At 50.1% G+C, this 24,424-nt stretch overlaps 1 protein-coding gene and 1 long non-coding RNA gene across 3 annotated transcripts in view; one reads left to right on the plus strand and one right to left on the minus strand.

Moving 5' to 3' along the window:
* TMEM189 (transmembrane protein 189) overlaps positions 1-9,463 on the minus strand; it is a 23,887-nt gene extending 14,424 nt beyond the window's left edge. Inside the window, 2 exon segments of one of the 2 annotated variants that reach the window (NM_001205093.1) lie at positions 1,743-1,862; positions 9,244-9,459. In NM_001205093.1, coding sequence (NP_001192022.1) covers positions 1,743-1,862; positions 9,244-9,367 — 244 coding nt within the window. In that variant the 5' untranslated portion in view covers positions 9,368-9,459. 2 annotated transcript variants of the gene reach the window in all.
* On the plus strand, positions 9,604-23,988 carry LOC102164659. The gene is made up of 3 exons (XR_002339851.1): positions 9,604-10,068; positions 13,481-13,563; positions 23,623-23,988. It is a non-coding gene; the product is annotated as an uncharacterized LOC102164659 (long non-coding RNA).

Genomic DNA, 24,424 nt, shown 5'->3' on the forward strand with positions numbered 1-24,424 from the left:
AGTTGAACCTGGGTCTGTAGGGGCCCAGACCCACATGGCGCATCAGGGCTCACACTGTCTGCATCCCCGCCCTTGAATGTGGTGCTCTGAGGCAGAGAGGGTGGAGGTGCAGGTCCTTCTCCCCTTGGGTGGAGGGGGGCATGCTTGGTTCCTGTGGGCAGGGTGCAGGTTCCCCAGCACTGGATGGGTTAATCCCCAGTCCAGACCCAGATGGCTCAATTAACTGGCCTGAGCACTACTGGCTTCGGCGCCAGAATGCTTTTAATGACACTGTGGAAGCTGAACACTTAGGGCGGGCCAGGTGGACCAAGGGCACAGCTGCCCCTCAGCCTGGGAGCCCAGGGTGGGGGAGGGGATGAGTGTCCAGCATAGGGGGTGGGGGGCGGTGTGAGGAGAGGAAAGAACTCAGTCGCCCCAGGACCTGGGAGTGGAGACAGGGAAATAAGAACTATGCTGTGCTTTCTGGTGTGAGGTGTGACTCTGGTCAGTCCCTTCTCTGAGCCTCTCGGTCTCCTCATCTGGAAAATGATAACTGCAAAATCTACCTCCCTGCCTATGGGGAGGTGGGGACTGACCAATGGAAAACACCCAGCAGGCACTAACGCTCTGCAGCGTGCTCATTCATTCACTCATTCACTGATTCAATAAATATTTACCAAGCACCTTGTGTGAGGCCTTGTGCTGGGGACACAGCAGCGAATAAACAAAAATCTCTACTCTCAGGGATTTGAGTGGGAGGAGACAGATAATCAAGAAAGAGGCAATACACTGGAGAAGGGTCAGGGGTGGTATGTGGCAGGGCTGCTATTTTTTTTTTTTTTTTTTTTGTCTTTTTAGGGCTATACCTGCGGCATATGGAAGTTCGCAGGCTAGGGATTCAATTGGAGCTGCAGCTGGCGGCCTACACCAGAGCCACAGCAACGCCAGATCCCAGCCATGTCTGCCACCTACACCACAGTTCACGGCCACACCAGATCCTTAACCTACTGAGCAAGGCCAGGGATCGAACCTGCATCCTCGTGGTTACTAGTCTGACTCGTTTCTGCTGAGCCACAATGGGAACTTCCAGGGCTGCTATTTTTGAGGGAAGCCCTCTTTGAGGAAGTGACCTGGATGAGGCAGTGAACACCACGAATGTCTGTGGGAAGAGAGTTCCAGGCACAGGAAGAGCATGTGCAAAGGCCCTGAGCTAATGGGTGCGCCAGAGGAGAGGAAGGAAATGATGCGAAGAGAAACTGGGGCCAGGCCATGCCGAGGAGCTGGTGTTTTACTCTAAGAATACGGGCAACAACAGGCGAGTGGTACGACCTCATGGAGGATCTAACAGGATCCTCCCAGCTGCCTGTCGAGAGTGGATGGGGTGGGGGCAGACCAGGGAGGAGGCTTCCGCCACAGTCCAGGCGGGAGAGGATGGCGCTGGGCCGGGGCTGGGATGATGGAGGTGGAGGGTAATGGACCCTGGAGGCGTTTTGAAAGTAAATAGCCAAGAGTACTTGCTGCCGGCTGGGATACGGAATGGAAGAGGAGGAGAGGAACTGAGGTTTCTGGCCCAAGTGACAAGGACAGAGGTGTCAGCGACTGAGATGAGACGCAGGGTTCCCATCATACCCTGGGCCCTATTTATGTCCTCACATGCGCACACACCCTTGTGGGTGTGTAAGTCGCCATCCATGGCACAGACCCTAGGTCAGTCCCTGGCCCCGGGGCAAACCAGGGCAGGCAACAGGGCTGTGGGCACTCACCGACACCCAGCATTACAAGGGGCGTGTGCTCCCAGCGGGCCAGCAGCAGGAGGTGGACCATGTTGTGAGCGATGAGGCTAAAGCAGAGGATCACACTGCACCACTCCTGGAAGCGCTTGCCTGCAGGGAGAGGAGGTGAGAGGTGAGTGCAGGCCGCGTGGCAAAGGCTGAGGGATGGAGCTTTAAAGCCAGGCAGAGCTGGGCTCATGGGGCATCTCTGACTATGTTCCGTGAGTCTACAGTGTTAACCACAGGCTGAACTGAGGGACTGCCTACCCATTTCACAGATGAATATCACTGAGGCCCCGAGAAGGGGAAGGCCTGCCCAAGGTCATACACTCAGTGCCGGCTATGTTAAACCGAGTGTGAACATAGGGCCCTGTGCACCGGTCACAAGCCCACAAAGCTGGCCTTGCATATGCCGCATTCTTTGGCAGACAGAACCCGCATGCCAGCCTCCCGGGTCTCTCTAGAGACACCTCAAAGAATCTGAATGAGCTTCTTTTTAAAATCCCATCACCCATCCCCTTTCACAGGTAATTATTTGGAGGTAGAGGCTATAAACGGTTTTTAATCCTGGGGGTTCAGACCCCACCCAATCTCCATGAGGCAGGGCTCTAGCCAATGAGTCAGGAAATCAGGAGAACCGGGCCTTGGTGATCATTTCTGGAGCTCCTGCCACAGGGAGAAGAGGCAGTACTGAGCAGGCTCTCAAACTTTTATCCCCCCTGGCTGCGCCTGTAGCATGGGAAGTTCTCAGGCCAGGGATGAAACCTGTGCTTCAGCAGTAACTAGAGCCACAGCAGTGACAAATGTCAGTTCCTTAACCCAGAGCCACCAGGAAACTCCGAAAGGGTTAAACTCCAGAGGCCAGGCAGGTGATTTGAAGGAGTGAGGTGGGCTGGGTGGGACAGTGGGACACCAAGCACCTGTTCTCTTTCTAAAGCAGCAACGCTGGATCCTTTAACCCACTGGGCTGGGCCAGGATTGAATCAGCATCTGCAGCAACCCAAGCTGCTGCAGTCGGATTCCTTTTTTTTTGCTTATTAGGGCTGCACCCAAGGCATACGGAGGTTCCCAGGCTAGGGGTCTAATCAGAGCTACAGCTGCCAGCCTACAGCACAGCCACAGCAATGTCAGATCTGAGTCGCATCTGCAACCTACACCATAGCTCATGTCAACGCCAGATCCTTAACCCACTGAGCGAGGCCAGGGATTGAACCTTCAACCTCACGTTTCCTAGTCAGATTTGTTTCCACTGAGCCATGACGGGAACTTAACCCACCGTGCCACAGAGGGAACTCTGTCTTTTCCTGTAATTGTAAACTAAAATTTACAAAAGCAGAAGGAAATAAAAACACCATGTGGGTGACACAATGTGTGACAGGGTCCCTGGAAATACTGTTTCCTCAGGCAGACAGTCCCAAGGACCCTCAACCTGGAACCTCCACCTCCAGGAAGCCAACCATGATGCCTCCTTTGACCCCCGGAGTCCCTCAACCCAGGACTCATCATGGGGACTGTCACTGCCTGTATAATGCCTATCTCCCCTAAATGCAAACTCAGGAGGCCCAGGACCATGCCTAGCCTGCTCACCAGGGCTCTGGCACACAGCCGGTACTCAAAAAATCCTTGTGTGATGAGCAAATTGCCAACCACGATCCTAAAGAAAAGTGCCAGGCTTTGTCTCTGGGAGCCCCTCACTGAAGCACCAAGGGGAGGAAATATGAGGCGACCCATTGTTCCTGACAGGGCAACAGGCTCAGAGAGAGAAAGGGCCTTGCCCAGGCTACACAGCAGCAGACTGCGCCCTAAGCCAGGAGCAGAACAGCTGCCTTGTGAAAAGGCCAAGGCTCAGAGCGGCGAAGGGACATTCCCTGGGCCCAGAAAGGGCTAGGATCCCAACAGCAACACAGTGGCAGATGCGGAAGCCCTTTCCTTCCCACTCTGCAGTCAGGGGCCGTTTCCCTTGGGCCACGAGGCCCTGGCCCCCCCACCCCCAGTGGTCCCCACGTGGGCTCACAACGATCAGGCCCAGAAGGGCCTTCCCTTTTGTGGTTTCTGCTTGTGGCCAGGACCTGTGGTTCAGAAGCAGGAAGCCAGGATGGGTAGTGGTATGGGACCCATCTGCTGTCCCCTGCCTATAGGGACAGCCACATGATCAAATAACAGTAACAACAACAATGGCTTCCACCCACTGAGACCTCTTACGGGATGGGGTATAGGAGGTAGGACACGTCTGAGAGGCTGCAGACCTGCTCCTTCTGTCATATTATACTCTCAGTTTAAAAAAAATTAGCTACATTTAAAAAACCCCCACTAAATTCCTATCTTCCTGCTTCCTTTGAGAATACAGGGCTCGGCCACCCCTGGCCTGAGCAGCTGTGGCTCCCATCAGACAGCGCAAGAGCTCCCAGTTCACCCCACTCCTTTCCCCTTCCTGCAGCCTCACACTGGGTGGGCCTCCCTTGGTGGCAGTCCTGGCCAGGCCCCTGCAGTGGTCTGGGCTTTCTAGCGGGAGCCATGGTCTCACTCACATCCAGTCCCTTCAGAGAGGAAATGTCCTAGACGAGGGAACTGAGGCTCAGTGGGTAAAAACGAAGAGCTGGGTTTGGGTCTTGGGCTCATAAATGGAACATATTAGCCTGGATATTCAGGGCTGTCCTGATTTCAAAGACAGTCCAGCTCTCTCCCCATGCCAAGAAGAATGTCCCCAAATCTGAATACTTTCCCATCTAAACTCTATCTCTTTGGCTTCTGGAATCTGGATCCTTCTGCAGACAACAAGTGCCTTAACTTTGATCCACAAAAAAATAAATCCATAATAATAAGTGGCCCTCATGGAGCACCTATGACATGTCACATACGGGGGGCCAGGGGTGATCCCAGCCAGGCCTCGCCTGCCAGATGCCCCGTCCTTCAGAGGGAGAAACTGGGCCTGGAGAGAGAAAGTGTCTTGCCCACAGCATCATCAAGGTCACAGCATGGACAGTCAGCCTGGCAGGGCCTGCATGGTCAGGTGGTCTAAATGGCATTGCTTCACAGATGGGCAGACTGAGGCCTAGGGAGGGACGGACTTTGTTCAGTTCAGAAGAGCTCAGGCTGCTTCTGGTAGGGCGCTGGGCCTGGCCAGGGTACATGACCTGGGCCGAGTTATCATGGGGATGCCTGATGGCCTGGGGAGGGGGCTGGGTTGTGTGTGGTGGCTGTGCAGGGTTGGGAGGTGCAGGGGAGGCCACCTCTGCTTTCCTGGGGGCAGGCCATGGCCCAAGGCGTGGCATCAGGCCCGACGCCTCCGGTTTTGGTCAGACAAGCCCTGGATATCCTGCACTTCTGGTGGCCCTTGGCCACTGGGAAACCCTCAGCCTCAGGGAGGTGGGGGGACAGGAGGTAGAAGACAGGGACCAAGAGAGACACAAGGAAGAGCGACAAAGAGACAAACAGAGATGGGAGAGAAGAGGAATCAGAGACACAGAGAGATGAGAAAGAGAAGAGGACAGAGACAGGGAGCAATTACAGGGAGACAAAGAGAAAGAGGGAATGAGTATGGCCAGGGAGGAGGAGAGACAAAGAAATGGAGAAAGAACAAGATTGAGGGAGACAGGGGAATCCAGGCCAGAAGTGTGGCAGGAACAGGGCCCAGTCAGGGAAGGGGCCTCAGGGAGGCATGTGTGGGGGACAGAACCCAGGCTCAGCTCTAGGACTCGGGCCAGGACCCCCGCCTAGCAGTCCTACACCCTCCACCTTTCCCCTGAGCCCTCGCTAAGAGTCCCTGTGTCCCACAGGGCAGGGTCATCCATAGTTAGCCAGGGTAGTGAACAGCTGGTTCCAGGGACTCCTCAAAATCCACCCCTGGAGGCAGGGCGCCAGCTGGCACCTTCTGGGAAGCTGGACACCTGCCTCACCTCCCGGTTTGCCCAGGAGGCTTGGGGAGGCCGGCCAAGCCCTCCAAGCTCTTCCCAAACACCAGCACCTGGCAGAGGGGGCGGTGGTGCTGCGAAACCCAAACCTGGACGCTTGTGGCTTCTGAGACCCACAGGACCAGGCCCCAACTCTTTGGCCAGACACTCAGAGCCCACAGGATCAGTTTGAGGCTGCCTCGCCCCAAGCTGCCCTGACCAGGCGACTCACAGCTCTTAGCTGACACGAAGCCCTTTGTCTCGCCTGCTGGCCCTGCACACATGCTGCTGCTCTGTTGACCCGGAACACTGGTCCCTGCCCGCACACCCACCCCAGGATGGCTCACCTCCACAGTGAAAATTTAGAACATGGAACCCACAATGCCCCTGACCAGTGTTCTGGTTCTGGCTCTGCTGGCTGTATGACCACGGGCAGGTCACCACTCTTTGCGAAGCCTCAGAGATCTTTTTTTTTTTTTTTTTTTTGGTCTTTTTGCCTTTTCTTCTAGGGCCGCTTCCGCGGCATACGGAGGGTCCCAGGCTAGGGGTCGAACTGGAGCTGTAGCCGCCAGCCTACGCCAGAGCCATAGCAACGCGGGATCCGAGCCGCGTCTGCGACCTACACCATAGCTCACGGCAATGCCGGATCCTTAACCCAATGAGCAAGGCCAGGGATCGAACCCGTAAACTCATAGTTCCTAGTCAGATTCATTAACCACTGTGCCACGATGGGAACTCCCATCAGAGGAGATCTTAAAGATGGACAGAGTGCAGGCACTTTAGGCAGGCCAAACAGATGCAGCCCCTGGCCCTGCTGGCCTTCCTCTGGTGGGGGCAGATGCAAGTCGCATCCCAGGCAAGAAATGTTAGGAAGAATGCATATGGGGGGTGGGCCATAAGGAGGCTACTGGGGTCTGTAAAATGGAGTTAATACCAGGGTGCCCCAGAGACAACTTCCGTGAAGATGAAATGAGAGTGTATGAGAGAAAAGCCCAGCATACAGTCAGTGCTCAATAAATGCCAACTATGTTAACTGCCTTATTATTGCTGCCAACTACTAAGGTGCCAATCCCCTCTGGCCCCAGGAATCTCAAGAATTCAGTCCTGGAACCCAGGAACTTTCCGCCTCTCCCCTGGCTCACTCTGTTCCAGCCCACCAGCCTCCTTGGTGTCCTGCAAACACTGCAGGCTTGCTCTCACCTCAGGGCCTTTGCACTTGCCGTGTCCCTGGTCTGGATCAATCCTTTCTCAAATATCTTCATGCTTCCCTCCCTTCTAGTCTCTGTTTAAACGTCATTTGGTCAGTGAGGCCTCTCTCTACTGCCCTCTCTCTAAAATGTCACTGTGATTTCACTTTCCCTTTTTCTGCTACAAGTTTCACAGCACTTGTCACCATTAGGCAAGTAAGATATTTCCCTTGTTTACTGAGTTTACTAAAATGCCAGCTCCATTCTTCTTACTTTGTTTACCTCTTTGCCCTCAAAGCCTAGAACAGGGACTGGGACAAGGGTGCTCAATATGTATTCAGTCTGGCCCCTTATTTTAGGCCCAGAGAAATGAAGGTTCTTATTAAAAGCTACATAAGAAAGGGACAAAGGCAGGCAGAGGGAGGAGGATGGAATTTGGAGAAACCGTTCTTCCTTCCTCACTCCCCCTACCCAGGCACTTTTCCCAGCCCTGCCCCAAGTGCAGTCAGGAGGAGATAAGGTCTCTGACTGCAGGTGTGGGGCACCAGGAGATTGCAGCCTTAGATCCCCAAGTGGCTGTTCTTTAGAGAGTGAGGGGCACTTGGGGAAACCAGAAGTGGACAGAGGGTCAATCATGGGAATGAAGAGATGGTGGTCCACTGGGGAGGCTTAGAATGACAACGTACGATTTGGTTGAAGGTGGGTAGAGCTGGACACCAAAGGAGGGGGGCCCCTGAATCCTTGATCCCAGGTGGTGAGTCTGAGGACCAAAGAGGCAAGGCAGCTTACTCCGAGACTCACAGGAAAGGTTCAACTATTGGGTTAATAACAGGGATTGCCTACTGTATCCCAGGCACTGGCCAAGGGAGATGATCTAATTTCTTCTTTTCAATGATACTGAGGAACAGATAAACTGTACCTTGTTCCCATTTTAGAGGTGAGGAAACAGAGGCTCAGAGATGGAAAGTGGCTTGGCCCAGGTCATACAGCTAAGAAGTAGAGTCCGGAAGTCAGGTCCAGACTGTCTTAGGGAGCAGAGGAGGTTTTAAAGGCCACAGACTGGGTGTCTGGGGAACAGGCTGAAGAAACCATGGCAGCATGGGCCAGGTGCCCAACTTAGGCATGAAAAAAAATTACAAACAGAACATGGAATTACAAGTCTAGAAAGGCCTCTGGTGAGCTAGGACACAAAGAGAGAGCAAATGGCCCAAGGTCACAGTTATGGCAGAGATGGTATGCAAACCCAGGCCAGTCAGGGCACAAAGCCAAAGGTGGTAGTGGACTCATGCCTGCCCCAGGCTAGGGCTGTACATGGTGGATACACCCTGGCAAAATGAAAGATGTCCGAACGTTTGACAAACAAAGCTTGGTGTGATGGCAACATCCAGGCAGAGGGGCCTCCCAGTCACCTGACTCCAGAGTTCTCAAAGGCACTTCCTTAACCCCTGGGGACACTTGGCCTTCCTGCAACCTGGCAATGAGATTCCTGAAGCTCAAGTGGAAGTCAGAGAAGGGGGAGGGCGCTGGTGCTTGCCGGAGCAGAAATGGTAGGCCCAGCAGGAAGAAGCCAGGGCCCTTGGCCTGGGGACAGAACCTCTGGAGACCCTCAAGTCCTAATAGAGGGGGCTAATATAAACACATGGGAGAAGGTTGGAGTTGGGGCTTGTATATGAGAGGAGCTTAAATGGAAGATTCGTAGTGCCCCCACCACCCTAGGATTCCAAAGTATGGAGTGAGAGATAATGCTGGGGGGAGGGGAGGAGGAGGGAAGGGTGGTCTGCAGATGGAATCTATAAATACAGGATGGGGCTTTGGAGGAAAAGTTTCTGGGGAACCCATTAGCTGTGGGACCCTGAGTTGATGTTCCCAGAGCAGGGAGCCTAAACGTGCCCAGATTTGTGGGGTGAGGTTACTAAAGTCCAGGGCCTTGGCTAGGGCAGAGATGGGGCCCTAGAGTGTGAACTTCCGATCTGGGGAACTTGGAATACGGTGTAACTTTTGGGGGGGTCGAGGACGGTGCATGTGGCTGAGGGGTTGCCTTCAGCTTGGACGGGGTCCTGGGGTGCGGGGTGGTTCCTAAGTCTAGGGACGCTCTTTGCAGCCGCGGGTACCCTGGGCTAGGATCTGGATCTGGTAGGATGATGGGAGCTGTTTGTTGCCCGAGGAGCTGATATGGCAGTTTCTAGACCTGGGGACTGTTTTTGCATCCAGAAAGTCCCGGGACTGGGATTCTAGCTTGGGCTTGGAAGAGGCGCAGGGGTGGGGTCCCGGACTTAGGGGTGCTATTTGCAAGTTAGAAGCCGCTGGAGTTTGCATCGAGGCCTGAGGCAGGGGTTCCGATACAGCGGACTGGGGGTCGCTGTCCGTAGCTCGGACGGGTGACTGCAGGCCCGGAGGGGGGCCCAGAGGTCCTACCTGGTGAGTAGAGCGCGGCCAGCTCGCGGGCCCCGGCATGCTGCGCGCCCCAGCGCCGGCAATACGCCGCCTCGTCCTCGTCGAGCTCCAGCTGCTGGCCCGGTCCGTCTTCCGCGCCCGCCATGGCCACTCGCCTGGCCCGCCCGGTGCTCTCTGCTGGCGGCGGCGGCGGCGGCGGCAGGGCCGCGGAACCGCGGCGAGATCACGCCGCCCAATGACCGCCCAGCACCGCGCGCGACTGCGGCGCTGGCGGGGACCTCGCCCGGCCGCGCGTCACAGCCAATCCGGACCCGCGCCGGGGCCACACCGGCCAATCAGCGGCCGCTGAGCCGCAGCCAACCGCGGCGAGCGGGGGGCAGGACCGCAGCTGGCGCAGCTGGGCACGGAAGCGTAGGGCGGCGGCGCTTCTCTCCCGGTCCCGCTCCGTCTCCGGCGCCAACCGCACCGGAACGCGGGCAGTGTGGACGCCCACCTCGGGCTCGGTTTACCCGCCGGTGGAGAGGGCCGAGGTCTTGCGCCAGCGGACCTAGAAGCGGCGTCTCTTCAGCACGCGCAGTCCAGCGTCTACTCTGTGCCAGGGACCCGTGTGGAGGGTGCCTGGTCGGGGCCGGGGAGCCAGCGCTTCCTGGGCACTTTAAACAGTGCTCCCTGGCTGGGACCGGTTTACCCCGGGCCGGCTTCTGGGCCCTGCCGCGCGAGGACCGAGCGTACCCCTACGGTGCGCGGCGCGCCGGGGGACGAGAGACGTCGAGCCTGACTCACCCCTGGGGACTCCTGCTCTCCTGAGGGAGAGGACAGGAAACTGCTGAGAGTCACTAAGATTTGGTGAGCGCTTAAGACCTGTTAGGCGCCGGGCCAAGGGCTGGACAACAGCATGTTCTTACAATAACGAATTGTGTTGCCTCCTCAGAGGCCCCTCCTGACCGCGCCACTCTGAGTTGCTCCCTCCTCTCCGCCAGTCACTGTGACATCATCCCTTTTGTCTTCTCAGTGCTTGTCGTAGGCGGTGAAGAGTTCGCGTCCTCCCCACCAGAAAGCAAGCTCCCGAAGGCCGGGACTTGGGTGGTTCACAGCTGAACCGCCGTGTCTGGCTCAGCATAGGGCTCCTGTTGGAAGCTCAGTAAATGCTGAATGCGTTAAGGCTCAGCCAAATGACTTTACTGCCTCAGCAGGTAAATGACACGTCCAGCTGGCTACAAAGTACAGAATAGTTGTTCACATAAATTCCATATGGTGCTACCAAATGGGAGGCCACGGAAGGACCCAAGAGGTGCCCAGGGGGAGCAGGGACCGGACATAAGACCCCTTCTAGAATGTATTTTGGAGCTCCATCCTTGTTCTGGTGTTCTGAGGGTTTAAGCCCTGGATTTCTCAGCTGCTAGGAAAAGCCAGTCACCTCAGGTGTGATTCCTGGGTGTTCTTGTGCCGGGTGGCTGCTGTCTCCAGCCAGGCCTGTGCTCCTTCCCTGCTTCCTTCTATACTTCCTCCCAGGAAAGAAAAGTATGCTTCTGTAGCAGGGACAGGTTGCAGCCCAAATCCTGATGAATTCTGGCAAAAGTGGGTGGCCTTGTATTATTAGCATACACCATTCGATTTTTCAAATCCAGGAGTTTAACGTGTTTTGCCTTGATGGGGGCTGGATCTCAGATTTCAAGGAGACAGCTTCCCAAGCTCTCTGCACGTGTCCCAGACCTCCAAGCAGGTTGCGATGGCTGGTTACTGCTGATGTCTATCAATCTCCTAGTGCAGCACAAGATGGGTGAAGGACAAACAGACTGCTAAGGTCATTCATTCATTCACTCAGCACATATTTATTAAGCACCCACCTGGCCTGGGCTATTCTAGGGAAATAGCAAGGAACATGACAGTCTCCTGGGAGGTGGGGGTGAAGGTCAGAGAAGACCTGTTCAAGAAGTGACATTTGAGCTAAGACCTAAAAGAGATGGAATGAGCTATGGCAATATCTGGGGGCAAACTGTTCCAAGCTAAAGAGTTCCCAGTGTGGCTCAGTGGTAACAATCCTGACTAGTATCCATGAGGATGCAGGTTCGATTCCTGGCCTTGCCTAGTGGGTTAAGGATCCTGTGTTGCTGTGGCTGAGGTGTAGGCTGGCAGCTGTTGCTCCAACTGGACCCCTAGACTGGGAACTTCCATATGCTGTGGGTGTGGCCCTAAAAAGCAAAAAAATAAATATGGGAGTTCCCATCGTGGCTCAGTGGTTAATGAATCCGACTAGGAACCATGGGGTTTCACGTTTGATCCCTGGCCTCGCTCAGTGGGTTAAGGATCCAGAGTTGCCTTGAGCTGTGGTGTGGGTCCCAGACTTGGCTCAGATCCCGAGTTGCTGTGGCTGTGGTGTAGGCCGGCAGCTATAGCTCCGATTAGACCCCTAGCCTGGGAACCTCCATATGCCTTGGGAGCGGCCTAGAAAAGGCAAAAAGACAAAATAAATAAATAAATAAAAAATAAATAAATAAAAATTGTTCCAAGCCAAGAGAACAGCAAGTGTAAAGGTTCTGAATCAGGAACATGCTTGCCATGCCCAGGAACAGCAAGGAGGCCAGGGAGATAGGAACCAGGTGAGCGATGGGAAGATCGGGGGAGGGGAGGTCAGAGAGGGTCAGATAGGGTAGAATCTTGAAAGGATTTAGTGGGTCTTTGGTTTTTACTTAAAATGAGCTGGGACATCTCTAAGTTTTTTATTTTTTAATTTTAAATATTTGTTAATTTTTTAAACTTTTACAATTTATTTTTTAATTTTTAATTATTTATTTATTTATTGTTTTGTCTTTTTGCCATTTCTTGGGCCATTCCTGCGGCGTATGGAGGTTCCCAGGCTAGGGGTCCAATCGGAGCTGTTGCCGCTGGCCTACACCACAGCCATAGCAACTCAGAATCCGAGCTGCGTCTGCAACCTACATCACAGCTCATGGCAACTCTGGATCCTTAACCCACTGAACAAGGCCAGGGATCGAACCCGCAACCTCATGGTTCCTAGTCGGATTCGTTAACCACTGAGCCACAACGGGAACTCCATAAACTTTTACAAATTTTTAATTAATTTTTTAAAAAATTAATTTTTTTTGGCTGTGCCTATGACATACAGAAGTTCCCGGACCAAGGACTGAACCTGGGCCACAGCAGTGACAATGCCAGATCTTTAACCTACTAGCCACCAGAGAACTTCCCTCTAAGGTTTGAATAGAGAAATTACATGACCTGATTTGTATTTAAGAGAATGATTTTTTTTTAATATGTAGGACATTCATACAGTTTGAAAGTAAAAAATATATATATACATATATAATATAATGGAATCATACAGTATGTGGTCTTTTTTGGTCTGTTTTCTTATATTTTGCATAGTGTTTTCAAAGTTTGTCCCATGTTGTAGGACTTCATTCCTTTTTTGGTCATCACCATTCCATTGGATGGATAATCCTCATTTTTGTTTACACATTCAATTGATGAACACTTGAGTTGTTTCCACCTCTGGTTGTTATAAACAATGCTGCTGTGAACACATTCATGTCCAAATTTTTGTGTGGAGATTTATTTTCATTTCTCTTGGGTTTATGCTAGGTCAAATGGTAACTTTGTTTAACTTTCTGAGGAATTGCCAAATTGTTTTCCATGACAGTTGCACCATTTTACACCCCCACCAGCAATGTATGAGTGTTCCAGTTACTGTATGTCCTTGTCAGCATTTGTTATTTTCTGGGTTGTTGTTGTTTTGTTTGTTTGCTTTTTGTCTTTTTAGGGCCATACCTGCGGCATATGGAGGTTCCCAGGCTAGGGGTTGAATTGGAGCTGTAGCCACCAGCCTAAGCCACAGCCACAGCAAAGTGGGATCTGAGCTGCATCTGCGACCTACACCATAGCTCACGGCAATGCCAGATCTTTAACCCACTGAGTGAGGCCAGGGATCGAACCTGCATCCTCATGGATGCTGGTCAGATTCGTTTCCACTGAGCCACGATGGGAACTCCTATTTTCTGCTTTTGGTTGTAAGCATCTCACTATAGTTTTGTTTTACATTTCCCTAATGACTAAAGATGCTGAGCATCTTTTCATGTCCTTTTTGTCCATTTGCACATATTTTTGGAGAAATAGGTATTCAAATCCTTTGCCCATTTAACAGTTGGGTTGTCTTTTTATTGTTGAATTGTAAATGTTCTTGGCCCTAAAAAGAAAAAAAAAAGAATCATACAGTGACCTTGACTTTACATTTTTATAGGATCCTCAGTCTGTGTGTGGGAAGTGCACTCAGATACCATGCAGAGGCAGGAGTCCAGAGAGGATGTGGCTGCAATAGTCCAGGTAGGAGGAGATGGAGGGTCAGACCAGGGTGACCTCGGAAGTGGGAGAAGTGGTGGATTCTGGATGCATTTTGAAGGTGGAGTGTCTAAGACTTGCTGGTTGATGGAATGTGGGGTGAAGGAAAGAGAAATCGAGGACAACTCCCAGGTTTCTGGCCTGAACCACTGGAAGAATGGAGATGCCATAGACTGAGCTGGGGAAGAACAAGGTGGGAGGAGGCTTAGGGAGGGGCAGACCAGGGGTTCTGTTTTGGGCATGCTTCGTGTGAGGCGCATGTTGGATGTCTCAAGTAGAGATGTTGAGTGGCATAAAGCAGTTTTTCTGCCCTAGAGAATGATGCATAATTTTGGTCATTGAGGTAGAACAAAGTCAGAAAGGAGGGAAGATGTGGAATCACACACCTAAAATTGGGGAAGGCCAAGGGCAGTGAAGGACAGTGGAAGGATCCTGGCCTTTGAAGCTTGGAGTCTCACGGCTGTGTTTCTGAGCCTGTGTGGGTCCATTTTCCTTCTATGCAATGGAAAGAATAACATTTCATAGGCTTGTTGTAAGGTTCACAGTGAGCACCGTGAAAGGCAGGAACCCCTGCAGAAATATCTGTTAATGCTTGACCCTGAAGTGATGGGGTGAGAGCCACACCCTCACCTGACAGTCAAGGCCCTGCTGACTCTTCAGCCTTGTCTTCTGTCACCGCCCACTGTCATCCTGCTGCCAGGCCTTTGCCCTCACTGTACCTGCTTTCTGGTTCACATGCTCCCCAGAGAGGAAGTGGCTGTCCCCTTCTTCAGATCTCTGTTCTCCAGCTCCTCCTAGTTGTGAGACTCAGGCTGCCAAGCTGCCCCTCAAGGTGTCACAGTGTTGGGGGATGGAGCCCCCCCATGACTTGCCTCAAGTCACATTGATCTGGATTGCCCCATTAATTTATTCACCAAATCTTTACTGAGACCTGCCGTGGGCCGGATGCCATGTAAAATGCTGGCCATATAGCAGTGGTTCCTGCCCTCCCAGTTGCAAGTAAAAAGACAATCTAGGGACAGGAGATGTGGGGAAAAGAGATGGGTGCAGGATGATAAGGGAGTGCTTTGTTAGATGGAGGAAAACGGAGGGAGTGTACGGCCCGGGGTTGAGAGCAGTAATGTGTGGTCCGCAATGGTGATCAGCATCTACTGAGCACTTCCTGCATGCCGGGTCATGTGATAACTTCATCGAATCTTCACACCATCCCCCAAACAGTTACTTATAACAGTGCCAATGCATTTCTCCTTACAACTCTGTGGATTGGCTGGTGGTTCCGCTCTTTGTTTCACCTGTCTTACTCTTGCAGCTTCATTCAGCTTCCTGCTGTGCTGCAAGGTCCACAGTGGCCTCATTCTTACATCCAGCAGTGGGTACTTGTTGTTGGCTGGGGCGTCTCAGTTCTGATTGTGGCCTCTCATCTTCCAGGAGGCTATCTGGCTTTTTCACATGGTGTCATCAGGGCACCATCCAAGAGTCCTCGGGTCAGATGTCTTATCAGTTACTCCATTGCGTCTTATTCATCCAAACAAGTGAAAAACCAGCTTGGAGACTCCTTGTTCCTCACTGGCTCTCTTGCACCACACACCCATTCCTGGACAAGTCACTAGCGGGAAGATAAGTTGCCCCTTGGACTCATCAGGCTTTCCAAGGATCTGGGGATGGGGTCACTTTTCTGAGGCAACTGGGCTGCCTAGGGGAGGGGTGGACATTTGAACAAAACTGGGGCCTGGTGGGTCCATAACTAATCATTGTTAATGTTGGGTGAAACTTCTTTCTCGGCACTTCACAGATGCAAATAAATGCAAAGAGAACTCGTACTGGGAGATCCTTGGGACTGTGACCTGAATGAGGTCCAGATCTTGGGCACAGTCATGGATCTTTTTCCTGGGAGTAGGCGGGAATAATAGATTAAAACCATGTTTCAAAAACTAGAATAAAGCATAGAGGATTTTTAAAAACTCTTTTAAGGAGTTCCCGTCATGGTTCAGCAGTTAATGAACCCGACTAGGATCCACGAGGATGCGGGTTCCATCCCTGGCCTCACTCAGTGGGTTAAGGATCTGGCATTGCTGTGAGCTGTAGTCTAGGTTGCAGACTTGGCTCAGATCCCTCATTGCTGTGTTTGTGGTGTAGGCCAGCAGGCTGTAGCTCCGGTTAGACCCCCTAGCCTGGGGACCTCCATATGCTGTGAGTGTGGCACTAAAAAGAAAAAAAAAGAAAAAAGAAAAAAAAAAACCACCACTTTTAAAATAATAATTGCTAAAAAATAATTTCAAATTTACAGAAAATTTGCCAAAATGTTGCAATAAACTTCCATATATCTCCTTTACTCAGATTCCCACAATTATCAACAATTTGCTACACTTGATTTATCATTCTTTCTCTGTGCATGTGTAATTTTTCTGAACCATTTGAGAGTCAGTTACACAGGAAAGACACATTGTCCTTTCAGTCTTAACTACTTTGATGTGCATCACTGAATAACATGTACATTCACTTCTATGACCACTGTATAGTTGTCAAAATCAGGAAATTTAATGCTGATACAATGTTATAATATCATTCTTATTGTCCATATTCAAATTCCACTAATTATCCTAATAATGACCTGAAATCTTTGTTCATAAACTAGTAACTAGCAAGGTCATAGACCCTTTCCAAAGAGAAGAAAATCAGTAACATCCACAAATCTGCATAAAGAATCTGTGTTTAGAAACCCTACTGGCAGGCTCTGTACTTTGAGAGCAGTGATTCTCAACTGGGGATGCTTTTTACCCTCAGAGGACATTTGGCAATGTCTGCAGGTATTTGTGGTTGTCGCAACTGGGGGTGATGGTATGCTCCTGGCATCTTGTGGTGGGTAGAGGCCAGGAAAGCTGCCAAACAGCCTACCAGACATAGAACAGCCCCCACACCAGAGAATTCTCTGGCCCAGAATGTCAGTGGTGCTGAGGTTGTGATCTGTCAGTAACTTGGGGAGAGTCATCTCCCTCCGTTGCAGTTGGAGCACCCCACAGATCTGTAATTCACCCCAGCAATTCCTTCTTCCCAGCCTCTCTGGAAATCCCTGCTCCTGTAGGTATGGGAAGGCCCGGCCAAGTCTGTTTATGGTGACTCCAAACTGGAACCAACCCCCATGCCCCATTAGGAGGAGACTGATAAAATAAAACAGTGTAGTCACACTGTGCTTGCAATCTTCCCTTTGGCTCTATTTGCTCCTCTGGAAAATGGGGTTGGGGAGATGGGCTTGGAAGGATGCCAGGAATTCTGGGCCCAGCTGCTGCTTTATGACTTATGGGTATAACTGCTCTGACTCATGCATGATTGATGCATTGGGATTATTCATAGACATATCTCTGGGCTTTTATTGACAGCAGGCTGCCCTGGAATGTCTCTCCACTGGAATCGAGGGCAGGGCCTCTGCTAAGTCACCTCTGGCCCCCGGAAGTCTGGCTTAGGGTCTGGCTGATTTTAAAAGCAGCTGCCATTTCTTTTGTTTTCTCTCTTTCTTTTAAAACATTTATCTTTTTATTTGATGGTTTAGATCTGTGCTGTCTAGTATAGTACAAGTGACTACTGAGAACTTGAAACATGGCTAGTCTGAATTGAGATGTGCTATCAGCATAAAATACACATTGGAGTCTGATGCAACTGCTGTTTCCTTAGTGCCAACTGTACACCAGGTTCAGTCCTAAGTCTATATCGTGTCTCTCATAAAATTCCCGCATGGGATGATCATGCTTACTCTCTTGTCTCCATATTATTAATGAGGAAACTGAGGCTCAGAGAGGTGATGAAATATAGCTGGGAAAGACAAAATTGGGATTCAAACCCAAGACAGTCAAATTATGAAGTTTACGCTATTTCTAGTCTGCTGCACCTTCTTCTGCACATGGTGGGTGCTCAGAAAATATATGAGTGACAGAGAATGGATAATATATTCATTGGTAATAGAGTCCCAAGTTTTAGAGGAAAACATGATGGCTGCCCAGCTATGTTATCCAATGACTACTGTTCCCAGCCTCTCTGGCAGTATTATAGGACATATGCCTAATTCCAGCCAGTAAGGTGAGAGTGGAAGCGGCACAAAACATTCTTGTTTGTGTCCTAAAGAGGGTGACTTCTACTTCTTTTTCTCTACTTCCTACTGGTAGTATTGTAGGTGCAATGGCAATGCTCAAGCAGCCATATTGGGCCATGAGATGAAAACTACTGGTTGAAGATGGGAGTGCTCTAAGATAGAAAGAGTCTGAGTCCCTGATACCGTAAAGCCATCATCCAACTCTGGACTGTTTTCATTCAGATTGAAGTGAAAATGGAAATGTAAACTAATTTTTTTTGTCTAGGAGACATTTTTTTTCCAGGACTTCACCTGTGGCATATGGAGATTCCCTGACTAGGGGTCAGATTGGAGCTGCAGCTACTGGCCTACACCACAGTCACATCAATGTGGGATCCAAGCCATGTCTGTGACTTATTCCACAGCTCATGGCAGTGCTGGATCCTTAACCTCCTGAGCGAGGCCAGGGTTCAAACTTGCATCCTCATGGATAATAGTTGGGTTTGTAACCTATTGAGCCACAACAGGAACTCCAGGACATGTGTTATTTGAGCCATTCTTACAGCATTGAGCCTGTATCTCACTAGTGCATTTGTTAAATGAACAAACGGATGATTGAGTGATGGAAGGAGTAGTCAGATCGAGGTCCAGAGACATAAAAATGCATAAACATAGCACTTGAACTTAGGTGGAAATATCTTCCAAGTGCATTGGAAAAGTTCATGGCCAGTGGAGCCAGTTTCAAATCTGGCTCTTGTACTAGCTAGCTGTATGCCCCTGGATAACCCACATGCCCTCTGTGGGCCCCACACTCCTAAGTTGTACACCAGGCTTAGCAAGTTCATGGAATCCGTGCAATTTAAAGATGTTCAGGAGTTCCCATCGTGGCGCAGTGGTTAACGAATCTGACTAGAAACCATGAGGTTGCAGGTTTGATCCCTGGCCTTGCTCAGTGGGTTAAGGATCTGGCGTTGCCGTGAGCTGTGGTGTAGGCCGCAGATGTGGCTCCGATCCTACATTGCTGTGGCTCTGGCGTAGGCCGGCGGCTACAGCTCTGATTAGACCCCCTAGCCTGGGAACCTCCATATGCCTCGGGAGCGGCCCTAGAAAAGGCAAAAAAAGACCAAAAAAAAAAAAAAAAAAATGTTCATTGCTCTCTGCAATTCCATTTCTAGGAATCCATCCCCAGAGAAATTATCACCCAATAGGCCATGAACACAGGTGCAGGGATGTAGCTGCAGACTGGTTTGTGTAGCAAAAACTTGAAAATATCCTTAAAGGTAATTAAATAAACTGGAAGGTTCATGCTCTAGAGTGCTTAACAGCTAATTGTGGTCGAGAGGAATTCTGTGATGACACCTGCTGGCACAAAGTGATACTGCAGCCCAGTTCAGGGAGGAATTGGAAATTTGCAGAATAAGAGGTTCAGGGTGGCTGTTAAGCCACAGAGCAAAGAGAGACTTAGAAGGCCAAGGCAAGGAGGCTGGCCTGAGTGTGGAAGTTGAGAACAGAGATTTGGGTTCAAATTCCATCTTCACTACTTACTGGCCGGGTGACCTTTGGACTTAGTTTCCGAGCCTTAGTTTCTTCTTCAATAGAATGAGGATCCTGGGGCCCTCACCTTACAGATGTCTGGTGAGACTTGAGAAGAGCATTCACTCCTTTGATTATTTATTGAATTAACATTAAGCACCTATGATGCATCTTATCTAGGCGCTGAGGGTACACCAAGACCTGGGTCCTGCCCTCAGGGAGTCTAGTTGGGGGAATACTATAAAACACACACATGCACCCGTGTGCGTGCGTGCGTAGGAGACTTTCAGGCATTGATAACACTGTAAGGGAAAATAAAGCAGGAGATGGATCTGTGTGGGTAGAGGCATTATTACAAATAAGGTGCTTGGTGGGGGTTTGAGCAGTGGATTGAGGGAGAGGCATCTCGTGTATACAGAAGACATTACAAAGTGCCAGTGGAGGAGTTCCTATCATGGTTCACTCAGTGGTTAACAAAACTGACTACTATCCATGAGGACTTGGGTTCCATCCCCGACCTTGCTCAGTGAGTTAAGGATCCAGCATTGCTGTGAGCTGTGGTGTAGGTTGCAGACGTGGCTCAGATCCTGAGTTGCTGTAGCTGGGGTGTACACCATCAGCTGTAGCTTTGATTTGACCCCTAGCCTGGGAACCTCCATATGCTGTGGGTTGGCCCTCAAAAGACAAACAAAAACAAAAACACAAAGTGCCAGTGGAAGAGCTGGTCCATAATAAATGCTCAACATGTGCTGGATCAGTGTTGGATGACACAGAGAAAGAAATTAAGGGAAGACCAGAATCCATTTCCCAGGGGCTAGGCAGTCACAGAGAGTGAGGGAAGAGTCCTGGGGGCCTGGTAGGTGAGGCAGCTTGGACCTGAGCTGACTCAGCTCTAGGTGGCCGTGGGCTGATCACTGTCTGGGCCTCCATGTCCTCATTTAGAAAGCAGGGCTGGTAATGCCCACCTCGTGAGACTGGGGGTTGTCGTGGGCTGAATTGCTCCCCTCCCAGTTCATATGTTGAAGTCTTGGCCCTAAATGTGACTGTTTTGGAGATAAGGTCTTAGATGATCAAGTTAAAACACAGTCATCAGGCTGGGTCCTAATCCAGTATGACCAGTGACCTTATAAGACAAATACACAGAGAAAAGAGGATATGAGGACACTGGGAGAGGATGGCCATCTATGTGCCAAGGAGAGAGGACTTAGAAGAAGACAACCCTCTGGACACCTTGATCTTGGACTTCCAGCCTCCAAGCCACCCAGTCTGTGGTGCTTGGCAGCCCTAGAAAGTTTACGGCAGGCCTAGAAATCTGACGTGGGGATGTATGGATACAGAGAGGCACATAGGAGCCCCTAATAGAAGCTGATTTCCTTGGCCCAGAGCTAGATGGAGCCTCTCAGCCATACCTGGGTCCTGACTTTTGAATCCACAGCGTCTGCGTAGACCCAGAGTCAGCCTTGGGATTGCTGTGGTTACTCTGTAGCTTGGCCCATGGTGTGCCCGGGATCTGCCCTACTTTGAGAACTCAGCTCACTTAATTTCTGCTCCCCCCTCTGGTCCATTACTCAGTCAGTCCACAAACTTGGCATGTATTACCGTGGCCCTTCTGTGATGTATGGCTTGGTTGTATTAGCAAGGGCCCAGTTTAGGAAATGGAGGCCACTCTAGGCATTTAAAACAGAAGATGGAGGAGTTCCCGTCGTGGCTCAGTGGTTAATGAATCCGACTAGGAACCATGAGGTTGTGGGTTCGATCCCTGGCCTTGTTCAGTGGGTTAAGGATCCAGCGTTGCCATGAGCTGTGGTGTAGGTTGCAGATGCGGCTTGGATCCTGCTTTGCTGTGGCTGTGGTGTAGGCTGGTGGCTACAACTCCGATTGGACCCCTAGCCTGGGAACCTCCATATGCCACGGGAGCAGCTCTAGAAAAGACAACAAAACAAAACAAAACAACAACAACAAAAAAACAGAAGATGAAATACAGGGAATTGCTTATACAGATGATAGAAGAGCCTAGAAGCCAAAACGGCAGGATGAGGCACCCAGGATGAGCTACAGCTGGGGGCCAGAGGGACAGAAGGAGGATGTAGTATCACTGGATCCAAGAAGCCAGAGTTGGAACCATGGTGGGGACTGCCTGGTGGGAAATGGGACCAGGAAGGAAGGGCCTGTTGGGGAGGGACTGGTCCTCTTTGCCCTCAGATCCCTGTTCAGCCCTTCCCCTGTTCTGCTCTGAGTTACAGAGGGGCTGGTCTGTGGAGGCTGCATGTCCCAGGCTCCAGGTCAGCTGACTTCCCATTGGCACATGGGGGCTCCTGGTGGGAGATTGGAGGATTGAGGAAGGGAGGAGCCAGAGTATTTTTCCCTTTCTCCTTATACCTTGGGCTGCATCTCCATCAACAACTGAGACTCTCCATGGTTCCAGATCCTGCAGGACAGTCTACTGTGTTTCCAGCTTTGCTGAGTGACCACAGGCCCCAGGCTGCTATAATGTGACCTCCTCCCTTGATCCTTCCAGCCTAGAGGTGGCAATGGCTTTGTGATGCTGTGGATTCTGAATTTCTTCACAATTTCTTGGTAGCTTCTGGACTCATTATCATCTTTCTAACTAATTCCCTGTTGGAAAGTCTCTCTATTTAAATGCTCAGTGGTTTCCTTTCATAATATGAGTGGTTTTCCTTCCTGATACGAGAACTGACTAGCAAGTGGCCAGCCCAGCAGGCCTTTCCAGCCTTTTCCCCCTTCTTACAGATAAGAACCTGGCAAACTACAGATGGGAGAGGCAGCTGGATGCTGGAGATCAAGGGGCAGCCTGAGAATCAGACAGGCCTTGTCTTGTCCTAATTCTGTCACTTGCCAGCTCGGTAAACTTCAAGTCACTTTTTGTCTGAGGCCTCAGTTTCTCACCTGTCATGTGAGCATAATGGTTGTACCCATTGACACAAGACTGTTTTGAGGATTTGATGAGATGTGGCCTGGGAAGAACTTAGCCACAACCTGCAAGAAAGAATAGTAAAGAGGAGAATTCCCCATCAGCAGTTAAAAGACATAGGCCATTATAACAGAAACAGCGGGGGTGCCGATGCAGGGAGAAACAGACCGATGGGGCAGAGTGGTGACTGCAGAGCATCTGGATGCATGAGGACCAAAGACGCAATAAAGACAGCCCCACGACCCAGTGGAGGAGAGACCATTCAAATGATGGTGTTGGGAATGTAGCCGTAAATAAAACTAAATCTTTAACTCACACTGAAAACAAAGGTAGATTCTAGCTGGACTTAACATGGAGTGCAAAATACAAAATTAATAGAAGTTGTATACGCACAGAATAGAATACTATTCAGCAGTAAAAAGGAATGAAAATTTGTCCTATGCTACAATGTGGGTGGACCTTGAAAACAAGACGCTAAGGGGAAAAAGCCAGTCACAAAAGAAAAAATATCGTATGATTTCACTTATACCTAGAGTAGTCAAATTCATAGAGACAGAAAGCAGATTAAAGATTTCCAGCGGGGAGTTCCCATCGTGGTGCAGTGGAAACGAATCCGACTAGGAACCATTGGTTGCAGGTTCGATCCCTGGCCTCGCTCAGTGAGTTAAGGATCTGGCATTGCTGTGGCTGTGGCTGTGGCTGGCAGTTGCAGCTCCTATTTGAACCCTAGCCCAGGAACTTCTATATGCTGTGGGTGTGGCCATTAAAAAAAAAAAAGAAAAAAAGCCTTGTGCTTTCCCCTTGCTCTCTCCCTTGGATCATTTTCTCTGAGGAGGACAACCTCTACCTGGATGTTCAAGCAGCCCTATGAAGAGGCCTGCATGCTGGGGAGCTGAGGCTGCCCACAGCAGCCATAGACGGGAGTCATCTTGGAAGTAGATCCCTTAGCACTGAGCTGTCTGCTGCGATACCCGCTACACGTGCAGTGTGGCTGGTCCAAGTTGGGAGGCACTCTGTTGAACACACACTGAATTTCAAAGATAATGTGAAAAAAACCACGGAGGTCAAATATCTCATTAATAATTTTTTATATTGAGAACATGTTGAAATGAGAAGATTTTAGATATATATATTTTTTCTGTTTATGGATGTGCCTGTGGCATATGGAAGCTCCCAGGCTAGGGGTCCAGTTGGAGCTGCAACTGCAGCCCTACGCCATAGCCACAGCAACTTGGGATCCGACCTGCATCTGAGACCTATGCTGCAGCTCAGAGCAACACTGGATCCTTAACCCACTGAGCGAGGCCAGGGATCAAACCTACATCCACATGGATGCTAGTTGGGTTCTTAACCTGCTGAGCCATAATGGGAACTTCTGATATATTGGGTTTGATAAAATATGTTACTAAAATTAATTCCAGTTGCATCCTTTCTACTTTATAAACTGTGACTACTATAAAATTAAACATTAAACATGGGGTTCTCATTATGGCTTACATTCTACTCTTTCTGCTAGACAGCCCAGCAGATTGCAGCTCCAGCCAACATCTTGACTGAAAACTTCTGAGAGGCTCTACGGCAGAAACTGTCAATCAAGCTACTAATGATTTCCTGCCTCACAAAAATCAGTGAGAAAATGAATTATTATTGTTTTAAGCTGCTAATTTGTGGAGTTATTACATAACAATAGATCGATTGGGTCAAGCATCATAATGGATGCTAAAATTAGTGAAATAGTGAAAAATTTGTGAAAGTTGCAGGAGTAATAGGATATTTAAATGGTTTAAAAATATTTCCCCTCAGGATAGTTATTCCAATAGCCAAGACATGGAAACAACCCAAATGTGCATCGACAGACGATTGGATTAGGAAGATGTGGTCTATATACACAATGGAATACTACTCAGCCATAAAAAAGAATGACATAATGCCATTTGCAGCAACATGGATGGAACTAGAGACTCTCACACTGAGTGAAAGAAGTCAGAAAGAGAAAGACAAACACCATATGATATCACTTATATCTGGAATCTAATATATAGCACAAATGAACCTTTCCACAGAAAAGAAAATCATGGACTTGGAGAATAGACTTGTGGTTGCCCTGGGGGAGAGGGAGGGAGTGGGAGGGATTGGGAGCTTGGGGTTAACGGATGCAAACTATTGCTCTTGGAATGGATTTACAATGAGATCCTGCTGGGTAGCATTGAGAACTATATCTAGATACTTACATTGCAACATGATAATGGGAGGAAAAATTATGTATACATGTATGTGTAACTTGGTCCCCATGCTGTACAGTGGAAAAAAAATTAAAA

Source organism: Sus scrofa, chromosome 17 (genome assembly GCF_000003025.6).
Source record: "Sus scrofa isolate TJ Tabasco breed Duroc chromosome 17, Sscrofa11.1, whole genome shotgun sequence".
NCBI classification, from domain to species: Eukaryota; Metazoa; Chordata; class Mammalia; order Artiodactyla; family Suidae; genus Sus; species Sus scrofa.